Genomic DNA, 15,585 nt, shown 5'->3' with positions numbered 1-15,585 from the left:
GTGAACACAATCAATTCAGACCCGAAATGGTTTATCAAATCCTTCCAATGATTGCTAAGCCAGAATCCATCTTCTCAGTTGAAATTGTCTCTGTGTTTGTATATGTATATGTGGATAGCCTCATGAACGAATCTCTCATGGTAGCCAGATGGCTTGCAGAGAACCTCTGTCTTGGAGAAGTCAATGTCACGTGAGCCCACTGAATTATAACAGTGATCTGCCATGGCCCAGGTGTTGGTCCTACCGTGTTTTAGGTCTGCTTTATACTGATAGACTATCAAGTATTTTGTTGTTTATATGGAGCTATGGGATGGAAGATTAAGTATTGCTCAGAATACTCCACGACAGCACTCGGTGAGGTTGTGCACCGAGTAAAGCATCATTAGCTCATGCTATTGTCGTGGCTCTAGGTACTTCCTCGCTTGATCGATGCAATTTTGTTATCATAACACCAATTTAAAAGTAATATCTGGCTTGGCATGTTGCTCTCCGACATTATCTGCTTTGACCGTTAAATTTGTTAAAATATCTGATTTATAATTATGCAATCAGGATTTGTCTCCCATCATGATACCAGGTAGAAAAAAACACAATTTGTACGCCCTGTTGAAGCATCTGCATATACATCTGCGAATTATCAGCTTGCAGACATCTGTTGAGGTCGTGGGCATCCATTGCGCACACACGTTATGGGATTTTAATTCAGACTTTCTCTATGCAGCATATGGAGGCCAATCTGCAATGCAGCCTCAGCATAACAATTCCTCCACTCTGCGTGAATGTGTTGTTTGAGTCGCTCTCATTCTTGGTCTGCTCCCCTGAACGTATCGGTGACGTCTCCATCGTTGTCCTTGAAGCATTAGAACGACGTCCAGACACGGTGTGAACACAGTCGGGTGTCTTGACGGACATCGCAGTCTACTGTGAACGACAGTTGCCTCAAAACACTCTTCCACGAACACTGATCACAGCACTCTGCTTCAAGTACACATCTGCATTGGCCATCTTGTTTGTGACGATTGCAGTGCTTCATATGGAGAAAATATGGCTGTAATTTGATAATGTTTACCGGCGTGATGGAGTTTGGAGACTCACACGTAAGATAAATTGTGAATAAACGTATTTAACAAAAAGAAGGCAAACACTTTAATTTATTGTTGTCAAAATAAGGATCGACACCCAAAAACATATATTTTTCCTGAAAACGCTGAATAACTTGGAAGTTTAATTCCATATATGGCCATGCATACATTCTAGTTGTCAGGTTACACTATTATACGAGACGTCAGTTAATGGTATGGAAGGGACAATTGAAGGCTCATATGTTCAATGCTTCGCCTTGGCACCATGCTTCGCCTTGGCACCATGCTTCTGTGATTTTATTGGAACCAACTTGAGGTGGTACCACTTTAAGTGAAAGCCATCCCTCTTTGTTTACTCGCTGACCCAGGTGCTAGTCAATACGTGCACCAGATAAATGTTATTTGTCTGCCGGCAGGCATTAAACTTTGGATCGTGTGTGCATCACTATAATTTAAGTGGCTGATTTTTATGTTCCAAATTTATTTCCGTTCTCATCTAGTTGTATAGATATCTATGTTAAAGATGTATCTTGTTCTTCCATGTCTTAGCTCCAACATGTCTCTCATTCACTAAAATGTTTCATCCAAGAGACAGCAGCCAATGGGTTACTTCCCAGGGCTGGGGTTGTCACTTGTAACACACGTCATTTGGAGTGACGAGGTCTTGACCCGTGTGGGGTTCGACTTACTTCTGCTGTAGTCTGCTGTGTATTATTAATACGTTTATTACATATTTAAACTTGAATATAATGATCTTCAAAACACAGAAAAAACAAACTCGTTGCTGATTTTTTTGTAAATTTGATTTAAGTTATGTTTTTGACAGGCTGTCACGTTCAAACGTGATTGAATGCATGTCAATTTGGACGAGCTTTAATTCTTGCGCTTTATGCATATTTCCAAAATCAGAGTGATTGATTATTGAGGTTTGCGGCATTTAGTATTTTTTATAACTGTATTAATCTTGTTTAATTTACTTTCAATGCACAATCATCTAAAACTATGAGATTTATATATGTGCATGATTGATGTTGTTCAAATTTTTTGTGCCATATTTTAACTCATTAGATGGACCGACATTTATCTCCAAATTACCCTGTACAAAAAATACCAACTCACGGTTGGGTCTTACCCCATGTGTCAGCAATAGTAATGTAACTTCTGATTTTTAGATGAAAGGTCACATTTCCTCGAATATACATTAATGGCAGTCGAGTTCTCTTGTTTTTCATCTAAGTGGGTGCCATCGGGCGCTAAGCGGGATGCGCGTTGGCTGCTTCCCTGTGTGAAAAGTGGGTGGCTCGGTGTGGCATGATGGTGCTTGGCAATTCCGGCGAGGAGGTGGGGAGTGATGCTGCTTGGAAGTTTTGCCTGTGGCGACATGCGCGCCGTAGTGCACAAGGCCAACACACGATTTCCATTTCCTCATTATTTGCAGCGCCAGGCAACAATTTGCACTCGAAATTCTGCGTAAACTTTTTGTGTGCCTCAAAACCAGAATCTGCTCATCCAGGCATAAAGGCCCCTTTTTTCCAGGTGGCAAATTCAGCTTTCGTTTTAAAATGAGTTTTTTGCCTCAGGCAGAAGGTGTTTCCTGGACTGTAATGGATGTTTACTGCCTCATGCAATTTTAAGGAATCTATCGTTTCATATTAACATGATTTCATAACAATAATCGAATTCATGCACTGCTGGATGAAGGACTGCCCATGTCATGTTTGTCATGGGGATTGACCACACTTCACCACGCTGGTCAGCATGGGTTGGTGGAGGAATTAAGGTGGAGGAATTAAGGCGGGGGGGGGTAGCAACGTCTCAGAATCGAACTCAGGGCCCGGGCTCAAAGTGCAGTGTTCTAACCACTGCCCCACCTCTCCACACACATTAACTAGTATCGTACATCCATTTAGATATACAGAACATAAATACTTCACTGATAAAGTACATATATATTTATCCATGACTGACGAGACTTTTAATCAGGTTCCTGATTGGATGTGTAATTATATTCTCACGGGGGGGGGGGTTAAATGTAGTCGTTTTTAAATTATCCAATCGTATTGCTTGTATCAACTGATGCGGTGCTCTAACGAATCGGGTAATGTGTCGCAGGCAATTAATTAAAATACGTTTTTTTACCTGGAGGCACAATTTTCAGCGATGTTACAAGGACACGGGGTGGTGTTCTGGCAGGCCGCCATTTGATTTCTGGTTTGGCTGAGATTGGAGCTGCCTTTGTCCTGCTACTCAACTCAGTTAAATTGTTGTGATCTTGGAAATTGAAAAGGAATTTCCGAGGGAAATTTTGCCCAAAGAAAACTTTTCGTACTCGAATATAATTTTTACGTTTAGATATACCCAACATTACCTGTACTTAAAAAAATATATATGTAAATGGATATATATATATATTTTGTACTGTTTGGGTCTTTCGGTAAAGTCACGTAGATAGGAAAAAAATTTATTTTATTTTTATATCTACGTGACTTTACCGAAGTATAAAATAAGTTATTATTTATTATTTTATTCTTTTTCTATCTACGTGACTTTACCGAAAGACCCAAAGATTATGAATTATTGCAGTCACGAAAGCTTTAAGTCAAGATTGGATATATTTTGGTTTGTATTTAATTTGTTATACACACGTGTTCTAAATTTAAAAAACACACTTTTTATACTGATTTCCTTTCGTACTTGAAATGCAAATAATGAATTTCATATCAGGTAATACCGTACAGGGCTTCAGTGGTTCATATATATGTATGTATGTTAAAAAAATTGCACCGTACATAGACAACTATGCTAATCTCAGATTTAGTGTGCTCCAAACTCGGCAAACCAAATTCAATTCCGGGCCACAGATAATATAATCAGGGGCAACCTCTGTCTCAACTGGCCCTGGGATTCTCTTGACTTATCTACACTGAGCAGCATAGTGAAGTATGGTCAAACAACAATGAGTGGATTGACACTTTGTCTGTGAAATATACTGTGCATCCATACATGAGTTTTGTCTAGAAGTTCTGGTTTTGACCTCTACACGGTTAGTACCACAGCAGGAGCAAGTTGAGGAAACCTGCTCCTAACCTGTATAATCCCACACTTGATGAAGCACTGCAGTTACCTGGACACAGGTGCAGTACAAATTTCCTTAGAGGGTGAACTTATTCATTATCTCCATGACGCGAAACTCATGATATGGCACCCTAATTGGCAGTTTGTATGTCAATTAGAGGATCTCTTCGTTGGTCAGTTCAAAGAGAGCCTACGGTTGATTATGCGATGTGTGTTGTTGGCGTGTAGACATTTTAGTTATGTGTAAATGAGAGACTGGTTTATAAATAATAATTTATTCCGAATCTTCATCTGAAAAACATTTAATCTGCCAGTGCCTGTGAATGTCAGGGATAAATTGGGTAATAAATTACGTGAGCTCGTAGCCTTTGCAGGTTTATTTGGATGATTGTTAAGCTGATCAGTTAAGCATCATTAAATAGCATATGCCTGATAAAGGAACTTGGGGGTGGACTGCCCACAACTACGTCTTAGCCGCACAAGGGTAGACAACCGCAAGCCAGATCACATTTCAGCCTCCACCCTTAGTGGGTATAAAGGCCAATTGATGTAGTTTCGATTTCCTCTCAGTTTTGTTCATTTTCCCTCCGAGCATTTGGTTGATGCAAGGTGGAGAAAAAAAATCTGCACTTGTGATTTTGTAATTTTTGTTCAAGTTGTAATTCATGTATAACCATGTGGCCACAAAAAAAAAACACATTTGATTTGTTGCGCCCATTTCTTGTGGGAATCAAGATGTATGCGTGAGTGTATTTGCGTACATACAGTGTATACGTGAAATACGCGTCCAGGCGTAATCGATTAAGTTTGCACACGCTGCTGCAAGAGCAGCCAACATGATGACAGCTCGAGTTTTCAGAGCGCCATCTTACGTGAGTTAGGGATGCACGTCTTATTTTGAATGATTATTTTTTTCCCATGGCATCAGTTTACAATGGCACCCAGTGAACCGTGCCACGCTCAGGCAAGTGAAGGTGCCCTTATGGTCCAGTGCACTACCAACAGAGGCTTGCAGTAGCGCAGGAGCAGCCCACTGCTAGGCACGCTACATTCAAACCTGTGTGCTGCCTGTAGCTATTTGATATCATATGTTTTCCAATCATGGGTTACGACCAATTACAGGCACATTACTACTTGTGGTGTATATTTAATCATCCCATCTCAAACATGTTCAGGAAGTAAAACAATTTTAATTACACTCGGATGCAGCATATCTCGTTTACTTATTTCTTAAGTCCCAAGAAATTGAAATTGTAAATTTTTCGGCAGTGTGCACGCATGCAATCGTGTCAGTGCATGTAATATAGGGATTGACCTCGAAGCTATTTTAAAGTTTTTAAACATTGTTGAGATGGGTTGGCATTATAAGAGCAAGTATGTAAATAATTGCAAACATGCGCAGATATTAATAAATTTGAAATTCCGGTGAAGACACGTGCATTAAATGTTACGATAACTTTAAATCCCTTGCAAGAATTCTACTACAAACCTGTTCAAAATCAAGACTGAGATAAACATTTTCAAATAAGAATGATATTTCACATGAGATTTTATTGTTGTGATTGTTAATGTTATTTTTCGATTTAAAGCTTCCGTGACTGCAGGGATTCATCTTCTTGGTTCTTTCGGTAAAGTCACGTAGAATGGAAATAATAAAATAATAAAATAAAACATAATAAGATAATTCTCACGACGTTTCGGCCACAACGCAAGCAGCCAAGAAGAAAATGTTATTTTTGTTTATAATGGTGGCTGCTGATTTAAAGAGGTTGTCCATCAATTTTAGAAATTTCATGATTATACAAAATCTGCCTGATTATACCACCTCTATTAAAATGCAAAAAAATGTCTGTAAAAATGAGACCACCCCCTGTATGATAATTTCATAATTTATTTTCTGAAAGCTTAAAGGAGCTATGCCCCGTCCTTCTCAGCACACTCTTTTTTTATACGCTCGTGAAAATGACAACACTTAACGGATGTATCCTAACCGAGATTTACACTTCCTGTAATGATATACTGCACGCACAGGGTGGCGAGTGCAGCTGAGTCAGAGTGCCTACTGGGCTTTTTTTCCCTTCACGTTTTTTTCTTCCCCCTCAGCCCCACTCTACTTCACTGTATTCCAGCGGGATGTGGTGTCATCCTCGTCTCGAGGAGGTTGTGGCTAATGGTGCTTGTGTTGTTGTTGCACGTGTGTGTGTGTTTAGGAATGGCAGGTGCGGCGTGGCTCTACGGCCTGCTGGCCTCACTCTGGGCACTGACCAGGGCTCAGCCTGGCCCTTCCCCGCTCTTCACTTCAGTGGGAGAACGCTTCCTGCCCCAGGATTACACACACAACCCTGTCCAGCTGAACTACGGCGTGGCAGTGACCGATGTGGATGGAGACGGGGACCTTGAGGTCCTCGTAGCAGGGTACGTTGACTTTGTACCCAGCCCAAAAGAAACACCGTTCACGACGCCGTAAACTCAGTGTAGCATTTTAGAATGATCGTTCCTTTCATGGAGAAAGTCTACTCCATTTGCATGTATCTATGTTGGGCTTATTTCGTAGTGTGTACATAGCCAACCGTGCTAATCGGAGGTGAGGGAATGTCATGGCGTTTGATGGGGAGCTTGCGTTTCTTTTTCATGTTTACTTTCATTGCTCAAGGAGTTCGCATTACATGGAATTGCTTGCAAAAGTTCAATCAGTGATTAATGCACCGATTAAGATTTTACGAACTAAAACTCTAATAAGGGTTTATGATTATTATCTCAGTTCCATAAAATAAAATTCAAATCACTTTTAGTTTATTCTGGTCAATTGAAGTGGAAATAATGTAATTTACGTGACCAAGCATGCACATGGCGGGGTCATAAACCTGAAATGAATTGTTTCTGTTGCAGAGTTGGACATTGCAACTTCCATTTCAGAACAAACTTGTGAGGTTGCAAGTAAAAATGTTTAAAATGCAATACAATTATCCATTATAGATGTCTTTTAATACATTAAAATCAAGTAGTGGCTAGTGGATCTATAGTACTTCAAATTAGCTACAAAAACACACCTTCTTGCTCCATAAAAACTCTGTCTGCCACCAATCAGCAGACCTTGGTGGTGTCATTGTGGTCAGACCACACGTGCCTTGCAATGAAAAAAGTACAAGTTTCAATCCCTTTTACGGCTTGGCTCAGCCTGATACTCGGCTGGGCTTGATAAAAATGGGTACCGCGTTGTGGGAAGTCATCAGTGGTGGTCCTACGGAACGACTTATCCCCCCCATAGGAGTGTGCAATTTTCAACTTGGATCACGGACGCAAGCTGAAATAAGCACCACCATCTGCCCCGTGCTTGTTTGAGCAGGAAAACGTTTTTGCCATTTGATTCGCTGCAATATGCAGCGCAGTGGGGGTGCGGAGCAGCGTCACAGTGGGTCACGCTCCGCACGGTGAGTCTGGCCACCTCAATTGGATTACCACCCCCAGCTCACATGAGTGGCGAGGGATATCCAAACCAGTCCTCTAGCCCCCACCGACCCAGTTTCACCATTCCACGCTGACCAACAATGCTGAATTATTCTTGCCAGATGACCCTCATAACCAACGTTGCATGGGGGAGGCCTTCATCCAGCAGTGTGCCACCGAAGAGCTGTACTGTACATAATTTATATTTCGATTTGATATACAGTATATTACACCTTCATCCTGTGCAAGATTCGGACAAGCTGATGATTTGCACATTCTGCATTTGTTAACTATCTTACAGCAGATTAAATTAATCATTAAATTATCTAAATTAATTGAAGATACATTTTCACATTTGGGATTTGGATTATATTCTCAACCCACAGTGACCTTCCATTATAAATGGCAGCATACACAGCATATGTCCCACATGAGCTGTAATTAATGAAATACATGAAGATGGACAATCTCATAGAAACGATCTGATGACTCCATGCAAGCTATCCCTATTGGCAGACTTACGATATAGCCACATTTGCTCATCTTTACAATTTGTTATCATTCATTGTCATTGACTGGTCTAAAGGGCTTCACTCTCAGTCACAGAACGAAGTTTGGGGAATCAAATTGGTCATAGATTTGGAGGAAGATGGGTTGATTACCACAGTGGCCGACCCATGACTTGGGATAGATGGGGGCAGAGGGGTGAGTGGTGGGATTCTTGGAGTGCGTATTAGGGTGACTGAACATCCAATTAGACCAGGCAGGAACCCACGCTCATTTGGCCCAGGAGAATTGTGGTCAGCTTAGGTCATATGCAAATTGACCTAGGTCCACTGAGGTAAGACAAGGAAATAATAATTTGGCCTACACTGGTTCCATTTAGCTGAAATAGTAGTGGCTCCTGGAGGTCTTGCACTGTTAGATTCAGGAACCCAGATAGTGTTAGTTTAAGTACACAATCTGTAAGGTATCCGACCTAATGCGATAATCTTAAACATTTGGACAATATTACAAGTGAACCACACAATTCTCAAAAAATTAGGAAAATTGTCGAAATAGGACAGTCTGTTAGAATGTGAGAAAGGGCAGTCTATTAGAATGCTGATTTGAGTACAGAAGTTTCTGAATTAATTTATAGTGATGGGTGTGTGGGTCTGTTTACTCAAAAACCATTGTTCATGACCAAATATAAGAGTGTATTGATGAGACTCAGAGTTTTCCACTGGGTGCATAAAAACACAAACTTGACCCCATTCATTTGTGGAAGCACTTTCCATAAATATTCAAATGTGCAAAAATGTATCCAAATTAAGGTTAATTGTGCAACTAAAGATGCAAATGTGATTCCACTTTCAGACCTAGGAATGGCTACACCCTTGAAAGGCCCCTGTACGTATCAAGACAATAAAATGCAATTTATATATATATGGTGTCGTCATGTAACATGTCAAAATGCTTTTCATCATTAACATCAGTAATTGTAAATCTGCTGCTGGATGAAGGCCTCCCCAGGCCGTTGCCATGTCTCACAGTCCAACGATGTGTCTGTCCTTCCACACAGCACCTGCTTGTGAACTGTTAATGTCGCTGAATATCATCGTTTGAGAAACAGTTTAAATATTTCCATCACTACAGTAATTTTAAGATTATATCTCTATCACATGTTATGGTCCTGTCTTTGTCCCTCAGGGTGAACATTTGTGAATTGCCAATCATCCTCCTCTCTGCTGCTTTCATGCAACCCAGTGCTCGCGATTATGTCTTCAATCACATTTATGTCGGGTTCTCTGATTTCTTTTTGTAACCTTTTTCAAAGGACTTCTGATAATATAATCTTCAGTCTCGCATCTCCATCTCTTTTTCTACGTCTCATTTTCTTCGAGTTTGTTGTGGTTTCAGGCAACTTGTCCCTCGTTTGTTTCAGAACCGTTCCGTTAGTTTTCAATGCATTGTCTATAATTGCATTATTTCAAATAGTGACAGTCATTTAATCATTTTAATCCTGTAGTTATTTCAATTTGTGTTGATGGAATCTTGAGGAATATCAAAATACTGTATTTTGGTCTCGGAGATGATGGATCTGTATTGGTGACACAGAAGGAGCGATATTATAGGTAAGAGCAGAACCAGCAGATGAGGTGCTGTGTGGTGTACAAGGGCCAAACATGGTTTTGACCTCCGCACACCACATCCTGTCCCTGGCAATTTAATCCGACACCACTTTGTGGTTTTGCCTCATGCTGCACCATAGAGAACTGGAGCTTTCTTCCATGTTCTTTTGATCCCTTCTCTCTTCCCCCGCCACCACCATCCTCGCATAAACACACTCGCCTCTAAATCCGCATAATAATCACCTCACAACCTGCTTGTGGGGCTTTTTGTTGTTGTTGCACACAATTACAGTTAATATAACAAAAAAACTCCCCCTCACGTGGTATCCCCCAATAATAGCACACCTGTATTTAGATTGTAAATAACTGTGCCCTTGTTTAGGCAATGTTGGTAATATTAGAGCATGTAAAGCACTCATGGGCGCAAATACCTATTTCAACGGGGACCCCTCCTTTCTCCCGACTCGTACTGAAATAGCTACAGATGTTTTTAACCCGTATACAACAATGTGTAAGGCTATAACTATATATATTATTTTAATTGCACCGTGTATTGGGTTTAGAGGAAGACAGTGTCACAGTGACATGATTACTAAAACAGATTTAAAGGTACAATGCTCACAATTAAGCTGTCGTTCGTCTTGCTTTCATGTGCATGTCATTTAACAAAAAAGCCTGGTGGTGTTCAGTAACAAACACCAGTAGCGTGCTGTGATATTTTAAGCGTGGAATTTTTTCGGAAATATTTATTTTTAGTTTGTAACAATGTTTTTCGCATTCATGGTTAATTGTTGGAATTTTTTAAATGTCTTTAAAAGAATGGTTACTTTTTAATCTGATTATTCAGGGGCCCCCTTGTGCCCGACTGAGCGCCTATGCGTTGCACAACGCTGCCACATACCCCCCCCCCCATACCATAGTTGCGCCCCTGAAAGTACTGGTAGTCTCTGTAACTCTGGGGGTTACTGTATCTGAGCTCGGAGTCTGTACTTTTTCGCGATTGCCAAGACCCCAACTTAGGCTGGACAGCTGTGAGGAAGAGAGCTCGTAGCTCACTGGGCTTTTTCCAGTTTCAAATGATAATGTTTGTTGAGACTGGAGGAGGAATCAAATGATCTATGAAGCTCTTTTTCGCATATATCCAGTTGGGGTGGGTCCGCAAGTTACAACAACAACAAACAAAAAACTATTTGAGTGCAAAATAGAGAAAAGATAAGTATGTCACAAAAATAAATAAAAAAGAAAGTATATAAGTATAAATTGCACAAGTACATCAATTCCTGCCGATGTTTGACCACAATGTGAGCTAAGGCAAGGCAGCACAACCACAACATATCTGTCTACAAATGCAGATTCTCACTTCCCTCGCCACTTGTCACACACACACACTCATATATAGCAAAGGTTGGGGAACGTGCACTTCCAACACTCGTCTTCCTGTCTTTTCACATGTTAACCGATAAAAGCAAAGACTGGAAAGTTCCCTATGCTGACTGACCTTTATGATGGTCATCCAAATGCCTTTTTGTACTGCTGTGATAGAACTATGAGCGTTACACACTACTTAATACACCGTTTACATGCACTGTTATGATTGTTTGTCACAGTACTGGTCAATTAGTAGCTACTAGTTGAGCTTGCTGTAGTGGTTAGTGATGATTGCGTTAGTTCAGCTCACTTTTAAGTCATGGTGGTTGTTTGACCATCCTTCACCATGCTGGTCATTGCAAGTTGGCAAATTTGAGGGCCCAGTAAAAGTTCAAACATCACTCACCGTTTTAGGGGCTTCATACTCAGGTCGCTGGGTACATTAGCAGAGTGCTTTAACTATTGCGCCGCAACTCCCTCCATATATGTGAACGATCTAGAGGATTATCCACACCATAACGGTAATGAACACCTATGTAATTTCGTAGCACATCAGATAAGTTTAGGCCTATTGTGACGCATATGCTACCAGTTTCCATATAATTAGCTGTGTAACAAGTGGAATAAACTCGTATTGAAAAAAACCCTCCACGCATGAGCCAGAATCCAGGGCGTAAATAGATGTTCATTATACTCACGTATATAAATTAGCTTCAGTGATGTGTGACTGTGTGATGTGATACTGACAGTGCGACATATCACATTGGAGGAATCATCACTTTGGAACTGTACTTGTAACAGCAATACTGCAGTGAGAAACTACTGTTAGTAGTATTTTCTCCTATAATCCGAATTGTATATAACGGGATGAATGTATGTGAGGGAACACATTTTTTATAACGTGGATGCAAATTGGATTTAACATGATTGAGTGAACAGAACTACGTCATGCAAATAGGAATAAGCAGTTGTACGGCTGCCTCGGCATAACACCGCACAAGCCGGGAAGCTGCTGGATGCTTCTAGACACTACCCACGCGCCTCATTATTTGTTCAGCTTGTATACACATCTAACGTGTAATCGCAGACTGTCTTTACCTTACAATATATGTTATTTATTATAACGCGATTTTCTCCATAACGCGGTGTTCTTCAGCAACACAACTACTACCTCGTGGTAGGAGAACATACTGCAATTGCACGGTGGAAGTTGCATTAAAAACAAACGACGATGGAAAACGTCTGAGTGAAATGGCTGCAGTGGACATCTCACACTATTGTATAGTAATGGCAAATTACCTCATCGACATGGTCTAAGCTGGAAGCATTGCACGTAGTACATTTCATTGACAACATATTAAGTGCCGTAAGTCTGCAATGGCGTTTACACATCCACGGCACTGATCTTTCGCCAAGAAAACTACGGTGCTCCACCAACCACTGCAGAGCAGCAACTGGTCGCAGCTGCGCCACAACCTCCTCCACAAGTGGAGAATTAAAGGCAACCCACACGGTGTGACTGCGGCCACCCGAACCAGACAATGGAACGCGTTATCACGAATAACTGCATCCTGCGCCCCGCTCTCCGGCGTACCGAGCAGTATTAGTCGCGCAACTCCCGAAGCTATCGCATGGCTCACAGACTTAAATTTGGACGTGTGATTTGCACAAATACTTGCTATACACTCGAAAGAGGGCATTGCAAAAAAAAACGTCCTTGCTAATGTAACTGTACAATCTGGAAACGTATCAGACTGCTGTACAACTCAACCGCTAAAAAAAACTACATTGGCAATAAATGCTGCTTTTGAATTCAAATTTCCAAAAAGATATAAAAACGGGTGTGTGCATGAGCAAATACCACAATGTCTTGTTGTTGTTGGATTTTCCATTGTGGGGTGAATTTAAGATAAATTTGACAGTTGCAGCATTCGCTGCAGCTCACATGAAGCCAATGTTGACAAAAGGAAATCCTTATGATCTTCGTCCCCACCTTGACCTGATCACACCGTTATCCAACAACCAGATGTTAATCCCAGTGTAACGCAAGTGCAGTTCAGCCGTCATACCTCAGCACAATTACAGTAGGGTCTACAATATATTGGACGTCATCTTTAAAGCATGTGCTTTTAACGAGAGGCTACATTTTTAAGAAAAAAAAGCGTGCATAATGAGTGTACAGGAAATGTGGTTAGGAGACGGATACATTTAATTGAACCAGGCAAGTACCCAATGCGGTTTCTATCAGGTCCACATCAACATGCACAGGGGAGTAAACATGAAAGCAAAACCTTGCCAAAACAGTTAAAGTGCCAAACATAAAATAGCTTAATACATAAGCCAATAACAATTTATGAAGAAAAAAACTATAATAAAACATTTAACACCAATGCCAAAATTCAATTTACACAAAACATACTAAATCAGCCTGACTGAAAATAAGCGCTGAAAAAGAATCACCGTTATATCTGCCAATTAAAAAGTCAATTCGTTTTCACAGGGAGATGAATAAAGTACACACGTACTTGACCATTCCATTCACTAGAAGCATGACGCTGTTCTTAATATATACAGTGAGGGAAACAAGTATTTGATCCCCTGCTGATTTTGTACGGTTGCCCACTGACAAAGAAATAATCAGTCTATAATTTTAATGGTAGGTTTATTTGAACTATGTGAGACAGAATAACAACAAAAAAATCCAGAAAAACGCATGTCAAAAATGTTATAAATTGATTTGCATTTTAATGAGGGAAATAAGTATTTGACCCCTTCTCAATCAGAAAGATTTCTGGCTCCCAGGTGTCTTTTATACAGGTAACGAGCTGAGATTAGTAGCACACTCTTAACGGGAGTGCTCCTAATCTCAGCTTGTTACCTGTATAAAAGACACCTGTTCACAGAAGCAACCAATCAATCAGATTCCAAACTCTCCACCATGGCCAAGACCAAAGAGCTCTCCAAGGATGTCAGGGACAAGATTGTAAACCTACACAAGGCTGGAATGGGCTACAAGACCATCGCCAAGCAGCTTGGTGAGACGGTGACAACAGTTGATGCGATTATTCGCTAATAGAAGAAACACAAAAGAACTGTCAATCTCCCCTCGGCATGGGGCTCCATGCAAGATCTCAGCTCGTGGAGTTGCAATGATCATGAGAACGGTGAGGAATCAGCCCAGAACTACACGGGAGGATCTTGTCAATGATCTCAAGGCAGCTGGGACCATAGTCACCAAGAAAACAGTTGGTAACACACTACGCCGTGAAGGACTGAAATCCTGCAGTGCCCGCAAGGTCCCCCTGCTCAAGAAAGCACATATACATGCCCGTTTGAAGTTTGCCAATGAACATCTGAATGATTCAGAGGACAACTGGGTGAAAGTGTTGTGGTCAGATGAGACCAAAATGGAGCTCTTTGGCATCAACTCAACTCGCCGTGTTTGGAGGAGGAGCAATACTACCTATGGCCCCAAGAACACCATCCCCACCGTCAAACATGGAGGTGGAAACATTATGCTTTGGGGGTGTTTTTCTGCTAAGGGGACAGGACAACTTCACCGCATCAAAGGGACGATGGACGGGGCCATGTACCATCAAATCTTGGGTTAGAACCTCCTTCCCTCAGCCAGGGCATTGAAAATGGGTCGTGGATGGGTATTCCAGCATGACAATGACCCAAAACACACGGCCAAGGCAACAAAGGAGTGGCTCAAGAAGAAACACATTAAGGTCCTGGAGTGGCCTAGCCAGTCTCCAGACCTTAATCTCATAGAAAATCTGTGGAGGGAGCTGAAGGTTCGAGTTGCCAAACGTCAGCCTCGAAACCTTAATGACTTGGAGAAGATCTGTAAAGAGGAGTGGGACAAAATCCCTCCTGAGATGTGTGCAAACCTGGTGGCCAACTACAAGAAACGTCTGACCTCTGTGATTGCCAACAAGGGTTTTGCCACCAAGTACTAAGTCATGTTTTGCAGAGGGGTCAAATACTTATTTCCCTCATTAAAATGCAAATCAATTTATAACATTTTTGACATGCGTTTTTCTGAATTTTGTTGTTATTCTGTCTCTCACTGTTCAAATAAACCTACCATTAAATTATAGACTGATCATTTCTTTGTCAGTGGGCAAACGTACAAAATCAGCAGGGGATCAAATACTTTTTTCCCTCACTGTATCTACATATGTACTGAAACGTTTAGAGTTCGCCTGTGGGATAATGCGTAACCCAAGGTGCATGGCCTTCACATACCTGGTCTCATGGCCACGAGTTCTCACAGCACCCAGACTACAGAGCACATTCGGTAGCGCATTTGATGTTTGTTGCAGAGGTTCACTTGCTTGACTTCAGTGGTCACCCTGCTTGATACTGCGGATGTAATTAACTGTAATAAAATGCACTGTCTGCTTCACAGCGGACGTTAAAGACCCCCGTGACGTAATTGGCAAGAGTAGGCTATCGTGCGCGGGCATAGATCATGCGCGGGCATAGCAGTCCAA

The 15,585-nt window shown here is 41.2% G+C and overlaps 1 protein-coding gene across 5 annotated transcripts in view; it reads left to right on the top strand.

Annotated features, from left to right (window-relative positions):
- CRTAC1 (cartilage acidic protein 1) overlaps positions 1–15,585 on the top strand; it is a 709,809-nt gene that overhangs the window by 116,150 nt on the left and 578,074 nt on the right. For all 5 annotated transcript variants that reach the window (XM_078855610.1, XM_078855612.1, XM_078855611.1 and 2 more), the window contains exon 2: positions 6,368–6,572. In XM_078855610.1, the coding sequence (XP_078711736.1) occupies positions 6,370–6,572 (203 nt within the window). In that variant the 5' untranslated portion in view covers positions 6,368–6,369. The remainder of the gene's footprint in view (positions 1–6,367; positions 6,573–15,585) is intronic.

Source organism: Lampetra fluviatilis, chromosome 4, assembly GCF_964198595.1.
Source record: "Lampetra fluviatilis chromosome 4, kcLamFluv1.1, whole genome shotgun sequence".
Classification (NCBI taxonomy): Eukaryota; Metazoa; Chordata; class Hyperoartia; order Petromyzontiformes; family Petromyzontidae; genus Lampetra; species Lampetra fluviatilis.
This window is presented reverse-complemented; position numbering and strand designations above follow the sequence as displayed.